This window comes from Heloderma suspectum, chromosome 3, assembly GCF_057233095.1.
Source record: "Heloderma suspectum isolate Gila_16-S chromosome 3, 16-S_ref, whole genome shotgun sequence".
In the NCBI taxonomy this organism is placed as follows: domain Eukaryota; kingdom Metazoa; phylum Chordata; class Lepidosauria; order Squamata; family Helodermatidae; genus Heloderma; species Heloderma suspectum.
This window is the reverse complement of record NC_139460.1, coordinates 119,362,773-119,387,214: the sequence shown is the minus strand read 5'-3', so window position 1 is coordinate 119,387,214 and position 24,442 is coordinate 119,362,773. Positions and strand designations below refer to the sequence as shown.

The window sequence follows — 24,442 nt, the reverse complement described above, 5'->3', positions numbered from 1 at the left end:
GGGCTCCTAAGCATTCCCATTTAATCTTTCAACTCACCCTCCTCCCTTGCCTTGCTGCAGCCAGCGGTACTTGAATAAGAGGGGAGGCGGCTGAGTGGAAGGACTGGGTGAGAGGTATGGGGGCCATACAATGTCCTGCTGCACCATTATATTTATCCAACCGGTTTCTGCAGGTTGCAACCCAGTGACCCAATCCTCTGTTATGTTTGTGCTGTGTGAACCTGAAGTGTGAACCACGTATTGGAAATGTAGAACACAGCAAAGGGAAAACAGAAACTATGTCTCTAAGGTTAAAGAGTAATCATATGTTAATACAGCTGAACACACTTGCTAATCCAATGAAAGATTAAGTTTTAAGGAAGAAATAGTTTCACCATCTTCCCCAAATCCTGAATTTTACTATGCCAAGACAATGCTATTAATTCCAGGGATTTCATGGATGATCACTGCTGCCTTTTTTTTAGAATCACACAAATCATACATTTACAGCCTGATTGTAACAAGTTTACCCAGTTGTCCCACTGATAGGATATATAATTTCTATAATACAGAATTTTCCCACATCTCTTTAAATTGATATGAAAACGCGTACTATCCCCTGCAACCATAAATATATAAATAATTGTCAGAGCCTGGATCCTGTGTAGCCCAATCAACATGATTAAGAGGGATCACCAGGGGCTGGCAAATCCCAAAATTTGAAGAACTACAAAAAAGAGTTAGGAGGTAAAAAAAAAAAAAAGCAAACCGGTATTGGGGGGGGTGGGGGGGACACCCCAAAACAACAGGTCTCACTTGTATTTAGCTGTACTCCTAGTGATAGGAGACAGACGTTTCATCCACCCTCATCATGACTGAAGTGAGTTGTGAATTGGACACTTCCTGGCATGCATCTCCCTGCAGCCATTAACATATTAGCAGTTGTATTCAATGTTAGTCTAAGTTAAGTCCCATTCTTTTAATAGGTCTACTCTAAGTAGGACTAACATTGGATACATACCTAGGCGACCTTAAGTAAGCCACTATTTGCTCAGCCTCAGCCCCCCATCTGCAATGTGGTGATAATACTGGCCTGTCCTACCAGGCCGTTGTAAGATTATTAAGTTATACATACAAAGCCTATGGGAACACTTGACATGTGCTAAATAAATGCTAAATTTATTTGCTGAATATATAAAGACCCCCATGGTGAAAGTGGCATGTTCTTTACAGTCTAGAGGCCTATCCACTGCCAAGAGAGTGGAAGGGTTCCCTTATTATGGAATAATAAACACACAGGAAGACATACAAACACAGACTTCAAATAGATTAAGCTTGGCGGGCTTTATTCAGAGGGCTTCATCTTGAAGAATGAAGATGAAGCAAATATTTGCCATTTCTCACAGACATCTATATCCCATGATATCACAAAAACACACAAAACAGGTTCCCAAGTTACACATCCTTTTGCTTCATAGCTAATACAGTGTGTAACACCACCCAAGACAAGGTTTACAATTGTTTGGACAGACCTGGCTCCACATTTCTAGATTCTGGATTCCTATCAAGCAACTGGTTTTCACTGACTAAACTCACCTGCAGTTTATTTCAATCTACTATTATATCAGCAACAGGCAAACTTTATATTGCAAATACCAGTGGTGTGGGATGAAATTTTTTTCAGTGTTTTATTTTTCTGCAGAAAGTTTCCCATTTCATAAATTCATTAGTAAAAATGAATGGGTGCCAACTGCAAATACAATATTAGACAAGCCTGGCAGTTTCAAAGTTGTAGATGAGTGGTTGTCAACATATCATGCACTGTTCTTTGGGCTGCTAAAATTTATCAATGTGTCAACAGTTTTCGGTACCTTTGTCTTTTTCTTAAATTTAAGCAATATAAGGACATGCTATTTATTGTCTTTAATTTTTTTACGAGTATCCCAATAAATTCTACACTTTATAACATTTAAATCATATTAAGTGTGCTTTAATTTCCCCTCACAAATTTATCAGGTCAAATAGTTGTGGTGTATTGGGATAGAAAATTAACATGGCATAATTTTTTTTTAGCTTTGCTATTTACTAAATACAAGTAAACATGCTAAATTAGATTACACTAGGGCATCAGAAAATTTCCCAATGCAAACTGGAAAATCTTAAGATCAGCTGATGGATAAGGTTTGCTAATCAATTGCCTGCCTATGTTGTTCAGACCAGAATTCAGTGCTCTGCATTTGTATGCCAATGTATTTTATATGGAAGACTTGCTTGATGATATTACCATTTAAAGTCCATTTATATTGTTTACAGGCTTTTGAGAACACTAAAATTTTAAACTTGCTGTAATTGATAGTCAAGATATTCTTGGAGCAATAAGCCCCAAATGCAGACAATAAGCGATTTAACCCAATTCTGGAGAGTGACAGCAGTACAGCATTATCATCATGCAAAAGTAGAGGTATCTTAGTGTTAGCTTGGGAGCATGAGATCAACATTACAGAGGCCAAATCATTTAAAAATAAATTGAAAAGAAAAGGGGCCCCAATACAACCCTGTCTTACACCCCTTGTAACAGATTGGATTATAAACTTGTCCCTGCTGCCCACATCTAAGGGCGCAATCCTATGCATGTTTAGACGGAGAAAAGCCCTACAACTCCCAGCATTCCCCAGCCAGCCTTGCTGAGAGTTGTAGGGCTTTTCTCTGTCTAAACATGTGTAAGATTGCACCCTAACTTGACTAGAGGTCTGATTATACAAACATCTAATGAGGAACAGTAGGCACTTGTCATAGAACTTTTGAGTAATTTACACCATAGCAATTCCCTCAAGCCCAAATCAAAGGCAGACTTAAGATCAATAAAGGCAGTGAAAAGCTTCCAACAGGAATTGAGGTATATTTCTCTGCCAAGTGAGCTAACACAGAACAATGATCTAAAGTTGAATGGCCAGCTTTAAACCCAATCTGTTCCTCACCTATTATACTATTATCCTCCATCCAAGTTAATAGCTCACATTTTAAATTCCTTGCATATAGTTTCCCAATAACTGAGAGAAGACTGATGGGACAGTAATTACCTGGATTCGTCCTGTCACCCTTCTTAAAAATAGGAACTTTACTCAAAATATCAGGGCTCTTTCCGGAGTTATTAATGAAAGCAAATAAAGCTGAAAGTAAAGGAGCCCACCATTCCGAATTAGATTTTAGAAGATCGGGGGATATAGAACCTGGGCCAAGAGCTTTACCAGTTTTAAGTTCAGCAATCAAATCAAAAATTTCACTAGGAGTAACAGATTGCCATTCTGGAGCTTCAGAGGACAGTTCGAAATTATGCAAAAAGAAGTTGCTAGGATCCCGAAGAATTGCAGAAAAATATCTTTCCCACTCATAACTGGAAATACAACAGGCAGGATGTTCTTGGCACTCTGACAAGACCCCCATACCAAGTCGCCAAAATAATTTGCTATCCTTCTTTTGTGTAGCACATATTAGTAGGTTCCATTTCTCTCTCTTTAGCTCTTTTCTTTTGATTAATAAGTGCTTTATATTCTCATTTCAATTTATAATACTCTTCGGGTAAACATTTAGCCAGTGTAGTATAGTGGTGAGAGTGACGGACTGGGAGCCGGGAGATCCGGGTTCTAGTCCCCACTTGGCCATGGAAGCTCACTGGGTGACTTTGGGCCAGTCACAGACTCTCAGCCCAACCTACCTCACAGGGTTGTTGTTGTGAGGATACAACGGTGAGGAGGAGGATAATGTAAGCCGCCTTGAGTTCCTTGCGAGAGGGAGAAAGGCGGGGTATAAATGCAATAAATAAATAAATAAATAAAATTTAGCTCCTTTATTCCGGTGCATAGAGTAAACTTGAGTGATCTGATTCTTAAGCAGCACACAGTCATGATCAAACCAACCTCTGTTCCTGTAATATTTATCACCAATCAAGGGACTATCTACCCCTAAAGTCCTTTGAATGTCAGAAATAAATGTCTCAAAATGATACAGCTTCCTTTTGCCAGTAGAAGCTAAAATGTCCTGATATAGTTGCAGACAGGGAGAAGATACTATAAAAGAGGCGAACTTGCCCTCTGTCTTATTTATCCATTTAATGCCTCTCACACAGGGGAGCAAAGAAGAATCCAGTACCTGGGATCCAGTGGGCAAACAGATCTCTAGGTGAGGTTCAATTAATATCACTAATGGATAGTGATCACTATCTGTACGATTGTCAACACACAAAGCTTGAATTGCCCTCCTAAATGGCTGAGAAACAAGAACATAATCAACAACACTGCTCCCTAACATTGAACTGAAAGTAAACTTGCCCATCATGTCACCTGGAGTGCTTCCCTTCAAGATAATTCTGTTATGTTGACATAACAGAAGAACTAAACACATGCCAGCAAAGTTTTTTGTGACATCCTTAGAGTATCTAATATATGGCCATTATTCTATCATATGGTCAATTCCTTGAAGATGTCAAAATTCTGCTAATGCATGGTCTTCAGAGCCTAGCTGGTCATTAAAGTCCCCGGCCATAAGGACCTGTGCTGATGGAAACTCTGCCTCAGTGTAGGTAATATATTGTTCTAACTCTTCCCACTGAGCTTTCTTATCAGAATAACATTTAGTTGAAGGAACACAGATATTAAACAGTAAGACCTGCAGACAGCTGTTCTTAATTAGAATTGCCATGGCAGTGGTTCCACAGCTGGGGAGTGCAACTTCTTCCACATTAAGGGATAGAGAAACAAGACAAAGCAGTCCTGCTCTAGGCCTACCTCTGTTTGAGGGTTTAGTTGCTGCCAGAGAGGTAGCAACATACCCATTAAATATTTGTTCACTAACCCAAGTCTCCTGCAACAACAAAATATCAAAGGATTTGATATAGTTAATGAATGATCTATCCCTACTCTTCCCCTTCCAACCAGCTATGTTCCAGGAAAGACATCTAAGACAGAAAGGGAGAGTTACATGTCTTCAAGAGTCAGTCGACAGAGCTGAGCTCCTCCAGCACTCCTTCTCAGTCAAAAAAGATACTGGCACTCTTAGTTGGTAAAGTCTGCTTGTTTAAGAGCTCAGGAGGAAGTTTAAGGGCGAGAGGTGACTGTAATTCATGAGTTTCCAGAAAATGGAAACTGACCCAATCACTAGAGCAGGCAACACCAGCATGGGCTTAACCACCAATCCTTCCTCAGGACAAAGATCAATAGTTTTAAATGCTCCAACTTGCTCTGGTTTCTTAATTATACAGACTGGGGAGAGCACTTTTGTAGTTAGTGGAGGTGAAACAGAGAAGGCCTCGTAAGATTTATCTGAATTCCCACTAGCTGTCAGAAGACTCAAAAGCTTAGTTTTCACCTTATTAAATCTCTCTATGTTACTTATCTGAACTACCTGCGGAAGTGCAGAAAAGGAAACAAAGAGATTAGACTCCTCCAGTTCCCAGAAGTTGTCAGAAATCTGGGGTGATAAATGAGATATAGGAGGTTATGTTTTACCTTTTCCACTTCCAATAGTGGGGGATTTAAGATGTAGATGTAGACAAGGGCACCTCTATAGACATTGAATCATCCCATCTACTTAAATCTGTACAAGATTTTCTCCACTATAAAGAAATGAAACTTGTACGCAAGTAGCCAAGCAACCTAGTCCTGACTGTATTTGGCAGTAAATCCCATCGGTTTCAACTGAGCTTAATTTCAAACTCCACAGCTTTTGTTACCTGTTTGATTTCGGTAATATGTAGCTTGCCAGACTAAGTATATACATTATACATGGAACGAGCTGCACTTCGTACTTAACAATGAACTAGTACAGAATATTCTTGTTTGCACAAACACAATTCCAGGTGTTGCAGGGGCATTTGGAAAGCAACCCAGATTTGGGGCTGAGTGTGCCAAATTAAACTTTCTGAAATAAAGAATTTTGTTCCCAAAAGTAGAGAGTTTAACGCATTTTGGGGTCTAAAACCATTTCAAAACATCCAAAAGCAAGGGTAGGGTAATACCTTTGTTGCAACTATGTTTTAAAAAAACAAAAACAGAGAAGTGAGAAAGATGTCAAGTGCATCAAAACTCAGGCTGGAGGCTAAGTAAGAAGGGCCGTAGCTCAGTGGTAGAGCCTCTGCTTTGCATGCAGAAAGCCCTGGGTTCAAACCCCAGCATCTTCAGGTAGGGCTGGGAAAACTCCTGCCTGAAACCCTAGAAAGCCATTGCTGCCAGTCAGTGTTGACGATACTGGGCTAGAGGGACCAATGTATAAGGCAACTTCCTACGTTCATAGGTAATGGGAGGAGTGGTGGCAGGGGGAAGATATCACTAGGGCATAATGAAAAGCCCAAGTTTGCGCACTGTAATAGGTCCCTGAAGGAAAGAGGCATATACACAGACACCTTGCAATTTTTGTCCCCTTCAAGACAGAGGATCTTGTGAATGACGGTTTTGCTATTTGGAGCTGGGGCAGTTTTGATTAGCGTTTTGAGCACCTAACACATCCTTGGCACTTCATTACTGTTGCATGATCCCCGGCTGAAGACAGGTTCTGGGGCTAAGCCCCGGCTGAAATTAAACCCTGCTTAACACAACACAAAATAAATGTTTACTAATCATTTCCAATTTGAGGATTTAATGAACCATTTTCTTTTCAATGAATCTCACAGACAGGCACTCAGTATATTCCAGCCTCCCCAACTTGGTGCCCTCCAGAAGTTTTGGCCTACAACTCCCATAATTACCTACTATTGGCCATGCTGGCTGGGGCTTGAAGTCCAACACATCTGAGGTCACTAGGTTGGGGAAGGCCGGCCTATGCAACCTAAACTAACAACAGTAGGGAGGCACATGGCTGCTAGTGAGACCAGCTCCCCACTCCCCTTGTGATGGCTCTTGACTTGAGCTTTCAACAGCTGCCTGACAGGCAAAAATTCAAGAGGTGCAGCCTTCCCAGCAGGAAGATGCAGTGATGAGTAAAGACTTCGTTGCTGATTTTTTAAAAGAATTATTACTATTATTACTACTACTTTGCAGCTGGGGCAGCTGTTAAAAACACAGTAACCCTGCCAAAAGCAAAAGGTGGCAACCCGAGATGCTAAGCCAACCTGGCGCCTTCCACATGTGTGGGACTACAACTCCCATCATTCCCAGCCAGATGCTGGCCGGGAATGATGGGAGTCGTAGTCTTACACATATAGAAAGCCTCGGGCTGAAAAAAACCGCTTGTCAGCCAAGCTGAGCGCAGTAGCTCGGAAAGCACAGGAGGCTCCCCAGCTCCGCGGAGACCGCTCCAGCGCAGGGCCTTCTCGACGGGTCAGTCTGCACACTCACCACGTTGGTGAGAATCTCCTGCCTGCGTGGAGAGGCACTAGCCAGCACCACCCTCTTGTTGACCAGCTTCCCGATGACGGGGTTTAGCGCCATGGTTACGGTAGCACCAAGAAGACGGCCACACGGAAAAGAGCGACGCAAGTAAAGCGAGAGAACAGGCGGCGGGCGGCGCATTTATCGCGGCGCACTTGCGCCGCAGAAAGGGGCGGAGCCCACAAGTCTCCGCTCTTCCTTCTCGCCTTCCCTGCTCGGGTCCGCCCAGCGGGCAAGACCTCCCTCCTGGTCCCCGCTGTGCTGCTGTCACGGGACGGGGAGGGGAGACTTTCTGTACCGCCACCTAGGGAAAATGCCCCGATGATTCGGAATCAAAGAAGCTCCAGCAAAATGGGCAAGGGCTGTGTTGTTGTTTTTCTTCAAGATCACTTCCCACCAACGGTGTCTGAGAGAGAGAAAGGACGACGTCAGTAAAAAGGAGGCCGCACCACAGAGCGCACGCTGGAAAATAATAACCTGAACGCCAGACATGTCTGGAATTGGAGGGCTGCAAGGAAGTCAGGTCAGTCCATCCTAAAGGAAATCAACCCCGAGTGCTCATTGGAAGGACAGATGCTGAAGCTGAAGCTGAAATATTTTGGCCACCTAATGCGAAGGGAAAACTCCCTGGAAAAGACCCTGATGCTGGGAAAGACTGAAGGCAAAAGGAGAAGGGGACGGCAGAGGGTGAGATGGCTGGATAGCATCACTGATGCAGTGAATATGGACTTGAGCACGCTCCGGGAGAGAGCGCAGGACAGGAAGGCCTGGCGTGCTATGGTCCATGGGGTCACGAAGAGTCGGACACGACTGAACGACTGAACAGCAACAACAACAACATGTCACTCAGAGCCAGAATGTCCGAAATTCGCTCTGAAGTATATAAATAAGGGGACGAAAGAGCCCCTGCGAGCATGCGCAAAATGCCTTCTCGCTGAGTAACCTCAGCCAACTCATCCACAGCTCAGTGGTCTCCGATCTTTTTAGTCCTGGATTTTAGATTGTTGGGGATTTTTGAGAAAGTATTGCAAGCACTGTAACAAAAAGGTGCTGGGGGCGGGGTGAGTGTTAATAAATGGCTGCAATCACAAAATGTACTCCTGCAAAAAACAAATCCATGTCGTAGAAAGGCAAACTATTGAGATCGGAAGACACATTCATTCATTTGAACCCCCAGTTTTCTGATCCAACAAAACATATCACGGAAAGGCAAACCAATTTCCCCAAATCACCTCTACATATTTTTTCTATTAATTCCCACAAATGGTTTCTCCAAAATAGGAACATCACCCCCAAATAATTTCCCAACACAAAAAATACACACACACCCCAACACACGCATACTGCCAGCACATGCACACATATTGCCAGACACTCACCACACTCATTCATCACACAAACAACACGCTCACCCCCTTGCTGGGTTTTAGAGCCCCTTCCCCACTCTCACTGGGGGGGAGGACCTTCCAAAGCGGATTTGTAGGGCTGCAGGGGAGAGGAGAAGAAGGGAAACCTCTTTTGGACTTCGCCCATTTTCCCCTTAGTTCATATTGGTAGTTATACTGGATATGTGCAGCTATGCCTTCCCCTATAAACTGCAGGAAGAGCCAGTGTATTATAGTGCAAAGGTGGACAGAAGGCAGATCAGGATCTCCTGGCAGATCGCTGAGTGATTTGCAGTACATTGCCAAGGGTTTCTTTCTGACTCCCAGTTGTTTAACTATTACAACAAAATGACTTTCCTGCCTAAATTCAGCTGCTTATATGAAGAAAGTCTGGGGTTACCAGAAGTGGAATTTGTGTAAGCTTGGTACAATTCTGGTACTAAAATTCCTTGGCTCAAAATGTGCTCAGAGACAACGGCTTCTTTCTTTCTTATAGGTGTCTGTCTTTTGCACTGGGTTCTCGTTGGCGGAACTTGGGGTTCTAGTACAAGAACAAAGTAGACCTAACAAACCTAAAGTCTGCCCACCCCTGACGCAGTGGACAGGATGCTGACCTTGAACTGGGGATATAATGAAGGTGAGTGAGAGGTCCTGGGCATAACTGGGTGCCTCTCGATTTTACCTGTCTCACAGGATTGTTGTGAGAATAAAAACAGATAACCCTGTGTACACTGCCCCAAGCTCCTTGGAGGATGGGTGGGAAACAAATGCATTAAGTAACTCCTTAACCAAAGAACACCTGGAAACAAAATCTTAAGAGATTTCAAGTGTAGGCAGCATGACTATATGAGCAACAGTGTGCCATTGTGATTGAAGTGCCAGACTGGAACTGTAGAGATTTGGGTTCAAACCCCCACTCAGCCATGAAGCTCATTGGGTGACTTTGGACCAGCCACTACTTCTTAGCTTAACCAATCCAAAGGGTTGTTGTAAGGATAACATGGGAGTTGTGGGGTTGGCCATGTACTCCACCTCGATCTCCTTGGTGGGATATAAATGAAATAGTAGTAGTAGTGATGATGATATGCTTTTCTAGAGAAAAGTTATATCACTGGTATTATAAGGTTCTAGTAAAGCAAAAAGAAATCACAAACATGCTTGATTAAACAAATTTCTCCCTGCCAGACTATCTGTGGGAAAGTTCAAATATTCTTGGGTGAACAGGCTAAACTGTGTTTACTAAGCTAACACAGCTGTGTCACTAGCACAACTAATGACAGAAAATTATATATTATTAACTCACTCAAGAACAAATTTTCAGAAACCAAAGGAAGAACATGAGTAAGTTGATTGAGATGGAGAACAATGACGCCAGGAGTTATCAGGAAAGTCGCTGCCTAGGCTGAATATGCAGGTCAAAGAGCACTATGTCCAAGGTTTAGCTTTGAAACTGTTGACTTTTACAAATGTGTACTGCTTTTTTTTACAGTATGGATTAGAGACACAAGAGAGTGATCTTTACAGACAACCATTTCGCCGTACTGTACAAGTAATATTGTCTCTAAATATGTGTTCTTCTACCAAAGCCATTCCTAGCAATGGCTGCATATCACAGGGGGAAAGTTTTAAGGGCCAGGCTTTTTACTCACCCAGATTGCATTTATTCTAGCAAAAAAGTATGAAATCAACTCTGGTGCAATTTGACAGCAAATGCAGCCCGAAGTTCTGCAAGTACAAAAAAATTCTCAGGACTCTAAGAAAATCCTGAATCCGCTGAAATTTATAGTTAGGATCTTAGTGTCTGCACTGTGTAATGTCTGGTGTTCATTAGAATGAGTTATTGCAGTAACCTTGTGAGTTACAGAAAATGATAGAATACCTGAATCACATAATTTTGTTACACAATATTTCTGATGTCCAGTGGATCTTGCTGATGGAATTGTTCCTGAAAAATATACCTCGCCATACTCATCAACGTTTATGGGTCGTATCTAATGTTAGCCTAACATAACTCATTCATTTCAATGGGTCCACTCTACATAGGTTAACAACATACGTTTTCAGTAAGAAATTGTGAATATGTCAGATATTACATTGGAAATTGTGTTAAGTCCAGACATTTCCTAGGGACCTAGCCAGTTGTTGCGTGGGCATGGGCACAAGAATGTAAGAAAAAAAGAAGAGTGCCCTCCTGCTGCATCAGACTAGGGGCCCACTGAATCCAGCATCTTGTTTCCAACAGTGCTCAGCCAAAAGCTTTTGGGAAGTGCACAAAACAGGGCATGAAGTCAACAGCTGTACCCTGTTCCTTCTCCTTCAACAATTGCTATTCAGAGGTATGCCGCATTTGAATGTGGAGGTTTCAATTAGCTGTCATGGCTAACAGCCATCAATAGACCTATCTTCAATTGCATTGGTCTCATCCTTTTAAAATTCCAGGTTAGGCTAGTGGCCATAATCACATCTTTCATAAGTATATGCTATGTGAAGAAATACTGCTCATCTGCACTAAATCTACTGCCAATCAATTTCACTAATTGATCTTGAGTTCTAGAGTTATAAGAGAGGGTAAAAAAAACATTTCTCCACACCATTCATAATTTTATACCTTTCTTTCGTGTCACCCCCTCACAAGCCATCTTTTTTCTATATTACTAAACTACAAGCAAAGGGCTGGATGTGCCTGATCTTGTCTGATCTCAGAAGTGAAACAGGGTCAGCCCTGGTTAGTACTTGGATGGGGAACTGCCTGGGAATTAGGCTTCCTGCATTGAGCAGGGGGTTGGACTCGATGGTCTTGTAGGCCCCTTCCAACCCTATGATTCTATGAGGCATTCTATGTAAAGCTGAAATTTGAGTTTCTAGGTGCTCCATATTTTTCCCTTTAGTGTTTTATTGCTTTACTGACAGATTTGTCACTGTCAAATCAGACACCAAAAGAAATATCTTTTGTAGCGAAAGAGATTTGACACCCCTGCAGCACAGCTAAGAAACTGTTCCTTTCCCATGGAGTAAAAGCTGAGGTTTACAACTGACCTGCGAGGCAAGTCAGTGGAGGAGGAAAAGCTACACTTTATTTTAAGAACAGAGGCAAACAAACCTTCTCCAGCTTGAAGAGTTATGCTCCCTATGGGCAATGCTATAACTGCCTATTAGCCTGCAGACTTGTAAGGGAGTATTTGTTTTTGAATGCAATGTAAGAGCAAGGGAACATAAGAACAAGATAAGAGTTCAGTAGGTGTTGGACTAGTTGATCCTATTGAGGACCAGATGAGAGAGGGGAAAGAGAAGGGAGGGCTCGCCACAGAGACAAATCGCCAGACCCTGACATTGAGGCCAGAATTTGGGAACTGGGGAATTGGAGAATTTGTTTTGGTGACTGAAATCTTGACACTTGAGACCAGCTCTGGACTGTTCTGCAGCCCATGATTGTTTGAATATGTCGAGCCCTCACAAGCTTGTCTACAGGAGGAGTGCACTGAAGTATGCTGAAGAATGCATGAAGCCATTTGGGGCCATTGAAGACCTATCTGGGCGTTTTCCTTTGGAAGGTCTTTTGTGTAGGACTTCAAAGAACAAACGGTGTGGATGAGTATACTGTTTTTAATAATAACCTGTTTTTAATTAATTTAATTAACCTAATTTACTTCAGCTGTTTGCACTTGTTATTTTATATGTTATTTTATTTATTTGTTTGTGTGTTTGTTTATTTATTGCATTTATACCCTGCCTTTTTTCCTCTTACAAGGAACCCAAGGTGGCTTACATTATCCTCCTCCTCTCCATTTTATCCTCACAGCAACAACCCTGTGAGGTGGGTTGGGCTGAGAGTCTGTGACTGGCCCAAAGTCACCCAGTGAGCTTCCATGGCCGAGTGGGGACTAGAACCCGGATCTCCCAAGTCCCAGTCCAACACTCTTGCCACTACACCACACTGATTATCTTTGTAATGTCTTATATAACTAAAAATCCCCATATGCTTCAGCCCTTCCTTGTAGGGAAGAGGTTCTAACCCACTGGTTGCAGTTTTCCAAGTCTATGATAGTTTTTCTAAGAACTGTATATGCCAGGGGTGGGCAACTTTTGTTCCTCTAGACTTTTTGGCCTATAATTCTCACCATGTTTCACCATTGGCTGTGCTGACTAGGGCTGATGGAAGTTGTAGGCCCAAAAATTTGGAAGGACACAAGTTGCCCATGCCTGGCATATGCCATTCCTAATGTGGCCATAGCACAGTTTTATATAAAAATGTTACGATACTGACCATCTTATTTTCAACCCCACTCCTAATAATCCTCAACATCTATTTTGCCTTTTTCACTGCCACTGCACACTGAGGGCCAAACTAGACAAAATATCTGGAGATGCACCATCACTCTCCCAAAAGCTTTATGGTGCAATTCCATGCAAGTTTAGATAGGGCTGCATCCTAAAAAAACAACTGGGTGCTGGGAATCTGATCAGAACAACAGCAGTTGTGTGCCTGTGTGTGCTTAACTGTCTCTCTTTGGGCCATTAAAAAAAACACACACTTCAAATCAGGGGTGCTCTACCTGCTTTCCCACCTACAGAGCAAAAGGTCTTCCCATATCTTTCTGGCTTCAGATGAGAAATGAGCTGTGTGTATGTGTGATTATACTCATGTGAAAGGGTTGAGCATCTCCTATGTCTGCTGCTTCTCCAGTTAGATCAGGGGTGGGGAATCTCTTTCAGCCAGGGGTCCAAATTCAGTTTTGGAGAAGCTGTCGGTGGCCACATTCCAGTGGTTGGGCTGAGCTGGGCTGGGCCAAAGGCAAAGGGGTGAGACCAAAAACACACAAAATACCAGCGTATTTATTTAAAGCTCTTCCTGCCAGTCATGAAGCCTTAGGAGAGGCATCTCAACCTTTTAGAATGGGAGAACAGACTGCACAAAGTCAGGAAACCACCAAATGATTAGTGGTAGGGGAAAGGGGTGGGGCCAGGGGAAGGGGGCATGGCCATCTGGGGAATCAGAGAGGGCCAGATTTGGCCCCTGAGCCTGAGGTATCCCGTCCCTGAATTACGATCACTGTCTCCTTGTCTGACTTTTAGTTTTTTAAAAAAAAGCGGTCAGGAGACAGATCACGCAATCCTGATGTTACATATGTTGTTGTTGTTCAGTCGTTAAGTTGTGTCCGACTCTTCATGACCCCATGGACCATAGCATGCCAGGCCTTCCTGTCCTCCGCTCTCTCCTGGAGTGTGCTCAAGTTCATATCCATTGCATCGGTGGTGCTATCTAGCCATCTCATCTTCTGCCGTCCCCTTCTCCTGTTGCCTTCAATCTTTCCCAGCATCAGGATCTTTTCCAGTGAGTTTTCTCTTTGCATTAGGTGGCCAAAATATTTGAGCTTCAGCTTCAGTATCTGTCCTTCCAATGAGCAGTCAGGGTTGATTTCCTTAAGGATTGACTAATTTGACCTCCTTGCAGTCCAGGGGACTCGTAAGAGTCTTCTCCAGCACCACAGTTCGAAAGCATCAATTCTTCGGTGCTCAGCCTTCCTTATAGTCCAGCTCTCACAGTCATACTTTTCTACTGGGAAAAACGTAGCTTTGATTATGCGAATCTTTGTCGGCAAGGTGATGTCTCTGCTTCCTACTATGCTGTCTAGGTTTGCCATAGCTTTCCTCCCCAGGAGCAAGCGTCTTTTAATTTCATAGCTACAGTCACCTTCTGCAGTGATCTTGGAGCCCAAGAAAATAAAATCTGTCACTGCTTCCATTTCTTCCCCTTCTGTATGCCAGGAAGTGATGGGGCCAGATGCCATGATCTTAGTTTTTTTAATGTTGAGTTTCAAACCAGCTTTTGCACTCTCCTCTTTCACCCTCAACAAGAGGCTCTTGAGATCCTCTTCGCTTTCTGCCATTAGGGTGGTATCGTCTGCGTATCTGAGGTTGTTGATAAGTAGGCCTAAACTGAGTTTGTTTGTTTGTTTATTGGATTTTTGTAGTGTCCAATAGTCACAGATCAGTTTTCTTTGAGCTATATGCCACACTTCCAAAATCTCTTTGTTATACATGATCTGGGGGTCTACTTAATTTTCCAGTTATCCTTTGATGTCCAGTAATATAATATCACACTCAACTGTTGAGTTTTTGCTAAAGGATTTATGGCAAAATCCATTGGTAAGTTTTATTTATTTATTTATTTTTTGATTTGATTTGATTTGATTTGATTTATACCCCACCTTTCCACCAAAAAATGGCATACAAGGCAGCTAAGTTATCCCATGAAAGTCACATTGAAATGACTGGGTGTGGTGCAAAAGAGCTACCAATGCTCTTTCACATCTCCCTTCCTTTTACACAAGATAACTTATCATGAGATTGTGCTGTTAATCTGCCGTTGTTTGCATTTTCCTAGCTTGTATTGTGCAGTGTGCACCAAAACACTTGACATGGTCATTTCGCAATATGTCCGAAATATAGTGTGGGAACAACAGGAAAAGAAGGTTTAGGCTATTTCCCACACCAGTACCACCATCACCTTTTTATAGCTGTAACATTTATTTTTATATCACACCTCAAATTTGTGCCACAAGGCTGCAACCCTGATACTTCCCAGATGAAGAGCTACTAGCATAAACAACCAGAAGGCATTGTGCAGCTATTCCACCTTTTTCTCCTGAAGAGATTTCCCACAGTAAGAAAAAAGATGGACGAAGCGGTGGGAAAACACTAGAGGGTTACACGTGGAATACGACATTGGGCTTCTTCACATAGAGCTTTTATCCTGCTATTGAGATTGCTCATTCATGGAGGTTTACAAGCCCTTTAGATGACATTGTCAACCTCCAGAGCATCTCCTGCACCACATGACCTTTATTCCGTTTTTTTTAAAGATCTGAAATAATGAGGTATCAAATTATCCCGCTTGTGTTCTGCTTGAGTTCCCTCCATGAAAAAGGAAAAACTGCAAGTAAAGGAGCAAGACCAATGAAAGATAATGGAAGACTCAGATACGGGGAGAAGGAGGGGGAAAGGAAACGCATGTAAAAGGAGTCGGTTGTGATCCTGCATTTGAAATGGAAGCAGAAAGCCCCCTGTTAAATGCAGGATTTTAAGCTGGTGTAGAGATGCTCATCATCTGGGCCCCCTGTAAAATACTGTGATCCGGGCAGGGTGATGGCACTATAAAAGTCTCATCTGGAAACACCCTTACTTGGAAATGTGTTCCACTGAACCCATTGGGACTTACTTCCAAGTAAACATGCATAGGACTGATCTGTTAATATGAACACTAAATGCAGCCTGATGTTATGCATGTTTATTCAGAAGAAAGTCTCCCTGTGTTGAAAAGAGCCTACTCCCAATTATGGACAGGACTGCAGCCTAAGGCTACAACTCAATTCCCATTTACCTGGGAGTAGGCCCCATTGACTCAACTGGACTTACATCTGAACAGACATGTATAGGATTGCCCTTTAATTGTTGTTTGCAGGGTTATGAACTCTCTTCGAATAACTCCCGAGCTCTTTTGTTCTGGAAATATTAAACCTTCTTTGTTACATCTCCAAATGCAACTTGAGTTAGAGGTAACAAATGTTTTACTGGATGCTGAAAGGAAGTATTTGTATACATACACATTCCAACATTTCACAGATGAAAATGAGTGGGTGGGACAAGGCAGTATCTGGCAGCTCAACAACATGGCCTGGTGAACAACAGTGACTCAACTCAATCCATAGTCAAATGTGCTTCAAGTAGGAATCAGGCAGGACCAGCGTCAAAGGCAGACATGACTGGGCACCTGCCATGGCCCCATCCATATCCCAGAAGGGGCCCACTAACAAGAAACCCCTGGACTTATGCCTCCTGTTCACCATTGCAACCTGCTTGCTCACCCACCTGTCACTCTGCCCCAGATAGTGGGAGGAGGAGGCGCAGATGCCCCGCCTACTTGCTCAGTGGCTCTCCACCTGTCCAGCAAGAAAGTGGTAGCAACGAGGAGAAAGAGGACGAGGAGCAAAAGCAGCTGGTGACAATGGCAGTGAGAAGGTAGACTCGCTGATGGAGGGGGCCCACTGAGGGTCTCTTGCCCCAAACCTGGAGCTGGCCCTGAAAGCAGGAGCTAAAAGTGCATGCAAGCAGATGACTAGATGGCAAAAGCACTGAAGCAAGCTGCACACTACATGACAAGTCAGATACCTAAAATACAAATATATGCAATATTTTGCATGTTTACAACATATTGAAGCACAGCAATGAGTGACCACTAAGCCAAGGTCAGTCAGTGAATTCAGGGCCAGAATTCTAAACCAAAAATGACAGTTAAGTATCAATAGCAAGCGCCTCTGAGGACTAAACTGCATGTATGTTAAATGTGTAGTGTCTAGCTGACCCCAAGTTTTTTTTTTTGAACTTTCATCTTAAGCACACAGTGCCCTGATCTGGATTAGGACCACTATGCATGGGGGGGGGATTAAACCTTTCCATCCAGCTGCTCCCCCCCCCATTTTTTTTTTTACGCACTCGCACACGCATAGGGGCTAAAGAAAATATCTCCATTGGCACCAAGGGAGGATTTCCTTCTTCATCTGTGTTTTGCAGTTAAGCATTGATTCTACCAGTGTTGCCAGCAAATGATAATCAAAGGACACACCATTCTAGGTGTGTCCTAGAATGGTGTGTCCACACCATTCAACAAAATAACCACATTGTTGGCCTCTCGTGGGATCTTTCTCGCTGCTAGGGATAGACCTATAGGGCAGGGTTGGGCAACTTCGGGGTGCACTGGTGTCACTTTCTACCCCCAGTCTTCCCTGCAGGCTATAATCCTGCTGTGGCCATGCTATTGAAATCAGTGGTACAGCAGCAAACATTTTTTGTCCATTTGACACCAAAATGTGGCAGCAAACCTTTTGTTGTTGCTGCTGTCACTGCCATTTCAGCAATGTGGAGACAGTGAGGAACACACTAGAGGCCAGGGGGCTGCATGTGGCTCACAGGCCACGTGTTACCCAAAGTGCTGCAGAGGAACAGCAACCATGCCACACCTGTAACTAACCACCAGTAGCCAAGAGGTGAAGAGAACGATGGTGAAAAATGTAATCATGGTCAATCATGGCTCTCAGTCGCAATTTCCCACCAGATTCCATTGCAGCACAGCACAGATCAGACATTTTTCAAATGTGAGATCAGAACATAAAGCAGAAGAGAGATTTGGAATTCAAACGAACTATCTGGCCAATGCAGGTTTTAGACTTTTACCCTAAGTATGAAAACATTCATTGCAGGGTTTGGATCCAAATCCTTGCTTACTCTGAACATTTCCCTTCCTCTTTGCTTTTTAATTTTAATTTTTCGCTTTTTAATTAAGTCTTATGTACTGTCTGTTTCAGGGATAGGTAATCTGGTGCCCTCCAGATGTTTTGGATGGGCTTCAACTTTCATCAGCCCCTGCCAGTATGGCCAGTGTTAAGGGATGATGCCCCTGAAAGCATCATTTGTATCTTTGTAAAAGTCAACAATACAAAATCTTGCAAAAGGCTTTCATGGAAGAACATGTCTTAGTTTAGCACCACCAGCAGACAGGTTCTGGTACAGAACACACAAAATCTCCACCTAGAGGTTCTGTCTCATAAACAGCACATAGGAGACTCAATGGGCCAGTTCGCATGACACAAGGTTGGTAAATAACCCACAGTGGCTTGTTAACTACCTTGCACATGCTGGTTGCATGCCAGCCTGATTTACACAATTACCTTTGCCAGGCACGGCTTGTTGTGACATCTGAACCTAACGAGGGTGGGTGGTCGTGGTGGTTAACAAACTACCCAACAACCCTAGAGCAGGCCATGAGTTCTGGGTGGTTTGTTAACCACCTCAACCACCCACTCTCACCAAATTCGGATGTCATGACAAGCCATGTCTGGCAAGGATAATTATGTAAATCAGGCTGGTGCATATGCACGGTGGTTAACAAGCCACCATGGCTTATTAGCCATTCTCATGTCATGCAAATCAGGTCAATGGCAAGTTATTTTAAACCTCATGTATGAAGTTTCACACTGTCTAGCCATATATGCAATTATTATACCATTTGAGGGCTTTTAGCTGAATTGACCACAAGAGGTCAGACTAACTCAGCAATTCGGTTTTAAGACTATTCTGTTTCCCAGTTGGGTTGGTAGCATTGTCATCCAGGGATACTTGCCCATTCATTTGGTCAAACAGCATTCTAGACAGATGTCCACCACTGAAAAGAAGGCCTCTGCCACCTTCGAAACCACATCCATCTTAGTCTACAATAAGATGAGGATGGGTCAGCCAAGTCCACATTAGCCCTGGTAGCTTTGAGGCCTTTTTTAAAAAGCGTGCATGCTTTACAGAGCAATTCTATATCCATAGTTCGGGAGTTGCTGTGTTCCAAAATCGGGCACCCACATGGGAAACAGTAGAACTCTCCAGACTGCTGGCGCTGTGTGGGCAGGGCTAGGACAGGTGGCTCAACAGCAGGCTCTCCCACACTGGAGACATTCAAGATGAGGCTGGACAGCCGTCTTTCAGGGATGCCTTGACTTAGATTCCTTCATTGAGCAGGGGGTTGGACTCGATGGTCTTATAGGCCCCTTCTAACCCCACTATTCTATGATTCTATGAACACCCCCTTTGTGAAGCACAGGAGACGTGAGGGAGCGAAGAAACATGTAAGAAGACAGACTGGGAATTGTGCCAGCAACAGCAAAAGCAGCAACAGGCACCAAAAGACTCCCTGAAACTGCAGCCTTCACCAACTACACAAGGAGTATAGAGCAACAGAGAGCCACAGCAAAGCAGAATGCAAGCAGACTCGGGAGGGGGTGGGGACATGCCCTGTGGGAAGACCAACACATCTCCCAGCAAGAAGTTTGGGGCAGCTCTGAAAAGGGAGTGAGGAGTGGCTCTGAGCCATTCCAGGAGGTGCTTTGACATGGAGCATGCAAATGGATGGCACGTGGAGGCATGGGTGGCTGGAAATGCCCAGCATGACTCAAAAGTGAAAGGGCACTGATCGGGTGCTCACACTGATGGAAATGGGGATGGCAAGGGGCGAGTGACTGCAAGGAGGGAGGTGAATGACTCACTGCATGTTGCAGAGGTCCATGGACAGTGATGCCCATCCAAGCCAAGAGGCCACAGACCCAACTTTGGGAGCATACACATGCTCCTTGAGGAAAGCACCCTCGTTTGCTGGATGATGCAACACAGGACATGTTCGCATGGCCAACAGACCACTGGGCATGCTTAAAGTCAACCCTCCTGCATTGTGCATGCCTTATGTTGCTTGGCAGGACAGTTCGTTGTCCTGAACCATCCTGGATGGGTCGGGGTACCTTATGAGTGCATAGACATCCAACATTTCATTCTCCTTGCTCTTTGTCAGGTCCCTTGCAAGCCCCAATGTTTTGTCTGGGGTTTTTGTGGGGTGTCCAACGTTTGTATTTAGGGTAGGTGCAGGGCATGGGCATGGATGGTGATGTGATGCATCTGCCTGTTTTTGGACAAAGAAAACTGCATTGGACTTGTATGTGAGCATTCTGGCATGGCCGGTGCAGCATCAACACACATTAACTGTTGCCATGGACCCCATCCAGCCTTGCTTCTGTGCCCTCAGCAGTTGTTACACATTCAGCAGGAAACTACAGCTGGTACTGCTGTGCACATACATTACACAGGAGCCATCCCCACTCGTACCCAGGGTTGCTGTGTTTAATGTGAATGATTATTTGGATTCTCAGGAGTGTGTGACAACTGATGATACTACAATTAGAGAGTAGCATTCCCTCATGTCTCGTGTGTGTATTATGAACTCGGTCCTTTTGGTCTGTGAATGGGCCTGGAACAATAACCTGCAGGGAGCAGCAGGGAGGCTGGGAAGAAGTGGAAAGGTAGCCAGCATTGCACTTCTTGGATTAAGTCTTGCGTTCATACAGTTCAGTCAATCCAAATAAGTTCAACTGTGTTCTCAGCAGCGTGGGTTTGCTGAGAAATGAACCATTTGCAGGCACATGCAATCAGAAGTGATGAAGCAATGTCATATTCCATGCTGTGAGTTGAGCATGCAGGTGTGCCTTCTGACTCCATTGCTATCACATACCAGGATACAGAAGTTAATGTGGAGTTAATATTTAGAAATCTTAATAATGCAAACACATCCTCAAGCACACCGACATTGTGACTGAAACCTTTTCTTTTTCTTGAATGTTAAAAACACATGTATGCGAGTACCACTATTTGCAATAATTTTTATTACTTCAGAAATATGAACTCATGAAATAATATCCTAGAAAGTTCTAGAGAGTATGCACTTATACAATAGCACAAAAATGAACACCGGTCTTTTAACAGACTAGTTAACCAAGAAGTTATATATGTAAAAGGCCACCACGACCACTTCCACTCTTCAAGCAGCCAATATAAAGTTAATGAACTCACTCCTCGGTGGTTTGTGAGACCAATATGGGCCGGCTCTAGTGGTGCCACTGAGAAAGAGCAGCCTCATAAATAGGGCAATTAGCACTCAAACTTTTCCAGTAAATAGATTTTGGGGCACGTAAGCCACAAAGTAAACCCACTGGAGAGAAACATAACATCAGCTTCTGATTCCTTTCTATGTATAGGCATCTTAAGGACCTGCCTACAGAGCAGAGGAACTTGCCAAGATAGGCAAGTGATTGAACAAACTTTATGTGAATAAAATCCACTCTAAAGCAGTGGAGACTGGTGGCTCTGATGACATTGGGGTGGTGAATCCGCTCCAGGTTTCAGGTTCTCACTGAAACCCGGAGTGGTTTCAGCCTCCACTTCTCTAAAGAGTTCATGGCAGCACTGAGCACAGTCTTTCCCTGAAGTTGCTTGCCCTGCCATGGAAATGTTAAGCATATGCTTCACCTGAAGCTTGGCATGACATGAATTGTGTAACTATTAATATCTATCTGTTTGTTCTAATTTATGGTTCTTAATAAGTTGCATTGATTTTCGTGTTTAACATTGTTATTGATCTGTGGCTGTAAGCATTAAAAACTCATACAACTATTGTTGTTTTATGTGTCTTCCATTTAGGGTGGCCAGGTGCCCTGCTTTACAGAAGAGAGTCCTCTATTTGAATGGCTTTCAGTGGAAGCAGAGGGAAAAGAGGAATGCATCACCAAAAAGAGGACAAAAAGGGCAGTAATTTACATAACAGTTACATATGCTAATATATAGCTGTAGACACAAATTTTAAAATAATTAGTATAATTTAAATAGAAATACAATATATCTCACCACAGTGAGGAAGACCGGTGTTCCTGCTGTCTGCTGTCCAGGCTGATGGGCAACTTCAGGAACTTTGCTCGGCCTTCTCAATGTGGTTCTTTATCTTTAAATTGGACTTGGAGTGGGCAGCCGTTCAAATACAGGATGCCTTCAAATAGAGGACTGTCCAGTAGTATAGTGGAAAATTCAGAAGTGCAGGGTCTCTTCATGATAGTCACAGCCACACCATCTCACAGCCATGCCCCCTTCTAAAATTATACAACCTTGTAAGATTATACAATACAAATGAGTTTTCAGTCACTTTGTTTGGAGTATCTGGTCACTGTAATTCCGAATTATTAAAAGGTGATGATGCTGTCGATGCTGTCAAGGTGATGCATGCCATATGCCAGCAAATTTGGAAAACACAAGAATGGCCAACAGATTGGAAAAAAATCAACTTATATCCCCATACCAAAAAAGGGAAGCACCAAAGAATGTTCAAACTATCCAACAGCGGCACTTATTTCACATGCCAGTAAGGTAATGCTCAAGATCTTGCAAGGTAGACTCCAGCAATTCATGGAACGAGAATTGCCAGATGTACAAGCTGGGTTTAGAAAAGGCAGAGGAACTAGAGACCAAATTGCCAATATCTGCTGGATAATGGAGAAAGCCAGGGAGTTTCAGAAAAACATCTATTTCTGTTTTATTGACTATTCTAAAGCCTTTGACTGTGTGGATCATAACAAATTGTGGCAAGTTCTTGGTGGTATGGGGATACCAAGTCATCTTGTCTGCCTCCTGAGGAATCTGTATAACGACCAAGTAGCAACGGTAAGAACAGACCACAGAACAACAGACTGGGAGTACGATTGGGAAAGGAGTACGGCAGGGCTGTATACTCTCACCCTACCTATTCAACCTGTATGCAGAACACATCATGCGATGTGCTGGGCTTGATGAAGCCAAGGCTGGAGTTAAAATCGCTGGAAGAAACATTAACAATCTCCGATATGCAGATGATACCACTTTGATGGCTGAAAGCGAGGAGGAGCTGAGGAACCTCATGACCAAGGTGAATGAAGAAAGTGCAAAAGCTGGGTTGCAGTTAAACCTAAAAAAAAACAAGATTATGGCAACCAGCTTGATTGATAACTGGCAAATAGAGGGAGAAAACGTGGAGGCAGTGACAGACTTTGTCTTCCTAGGCGCAAAGATTACTGCAGACACTGACTGCAGCCAGGAAATCAGAAGACGTTTACTTCTTGGGAGGAGAGCAATGACAAGTCTTGATAAAATAGTTAAGAGCAGAGACATCACACTGACAACAAAGGTCCGCATAGTTAAAGCAATGGTATACCCCATAGTAACCTATGGCTGCGAGAGCTGGACCATAAGGAAGGCTGAGCGAAGGAAGGTAGATGCTTTTGAACTGTGGTGCTGGAGGAAAATTTTGAGAGTGCCTTGGACTGCAAGAAGATCAAACCAGTCCATCCTCCAGAAAATAAAGCCAGAGTGCTCACTTGAGGGAATGATATTAAAGGCAAAACTGAAGTACTTTGGCCACATAATGAGAAGACAGGATACCCTGGAGAAGATGCTGATGCTAGGGAAAGTGGAAGGCAAAAGGAAGAGGGGCCGCCCAAGGGCAAGATGGATGGATGATATTCTGGAGGTGAGGACTCGACCTTGGGGGAGCTGGGGGTGGCGACAGCCGACAGGAAGCTCTGGCATGGGCTGGTCCATGAAGTCACAAAGAGTCGGAAGTGACTGACTGAATAAACAACAACAACCATTTGAAAAGAAAACACACACACACACAAAGTCATGTCCAGCAATTTGCTAGAAAATGTTATTTGGTTAATCACAGAATCATAGAACAGTAGGGTTGGAAGGGGCCTATAAGTCCATCAAGTCCAACCCCCTGCTCAATGCAGGAATCCAGGTCAGAGCATCCCTGACAGATGGCTGTCCAGCTTCATCTTAAATGCATCCAGTGTGGACTAAAAAGGTTAGTCCTTTTTAATTCAAGAAACATGTAATAAAAGTAGTAGTAGTAATAATATGCAATCCTATATCCACTTATTTGGGCATAAATCCCATTCAACATAATGGTACCTACTTCTGAATAGACATGTAGGATTGCTCTACAAGGCTACAAGCATAACTATACTCACTAGGGGAGTAAACTAAAGTCCGAATCAGCCGCCCATCAGTAGCCATGGATGTAGACAAAACACACTTGAGTGGTGCTTTAGGAACATACTTTTACTGGAGATAGAACAAACTTGCATCTCAAGGTAAGCTGGCTGAGGTCAGCTCACTTGCATGAAGAAGAAGGAAGAAGATAGGAAAGTAGCGGGAGGAGACAAGGAAAAGGCAGAATGGCCTCTCAGAGATCCCCTCCCACCTTACTCATATTTACCCTTCAAGTTCAGGTTAAGTGACTCCTGGCCCTAGTCCCTCCAACATAAA

The 24,442-nt window shown here is 43.4% G+C and overlaps 1 protein-coding gene across 1 annotated transcript in view; it reads right to left on the bottom strand.

Annotated features, from left to right (window-relative positions):
- ASMTL (acetylserotonin O-methyltransferase like) overlaps positions 1-7,512 on the bottom strand; it is a 34,890-nt gene extending 27,378 nt beyond the window's left edge. The window contains exon 1 of the mRNA XM_084844285.1: positions 7,308-7,512. Within this exon, the coding sequence (XP_084700411.1) occupies positions 7,308-7,481 (174 nt within the window). The 5' untranslated portion in view covers positions 7,482-7,512. The remainder of the gene's footprint in view (positions 1-7,307) is intronic.
- Between the last annotated feature and the right edge of the window lie 16,930 nt (positions 7,513-24,442).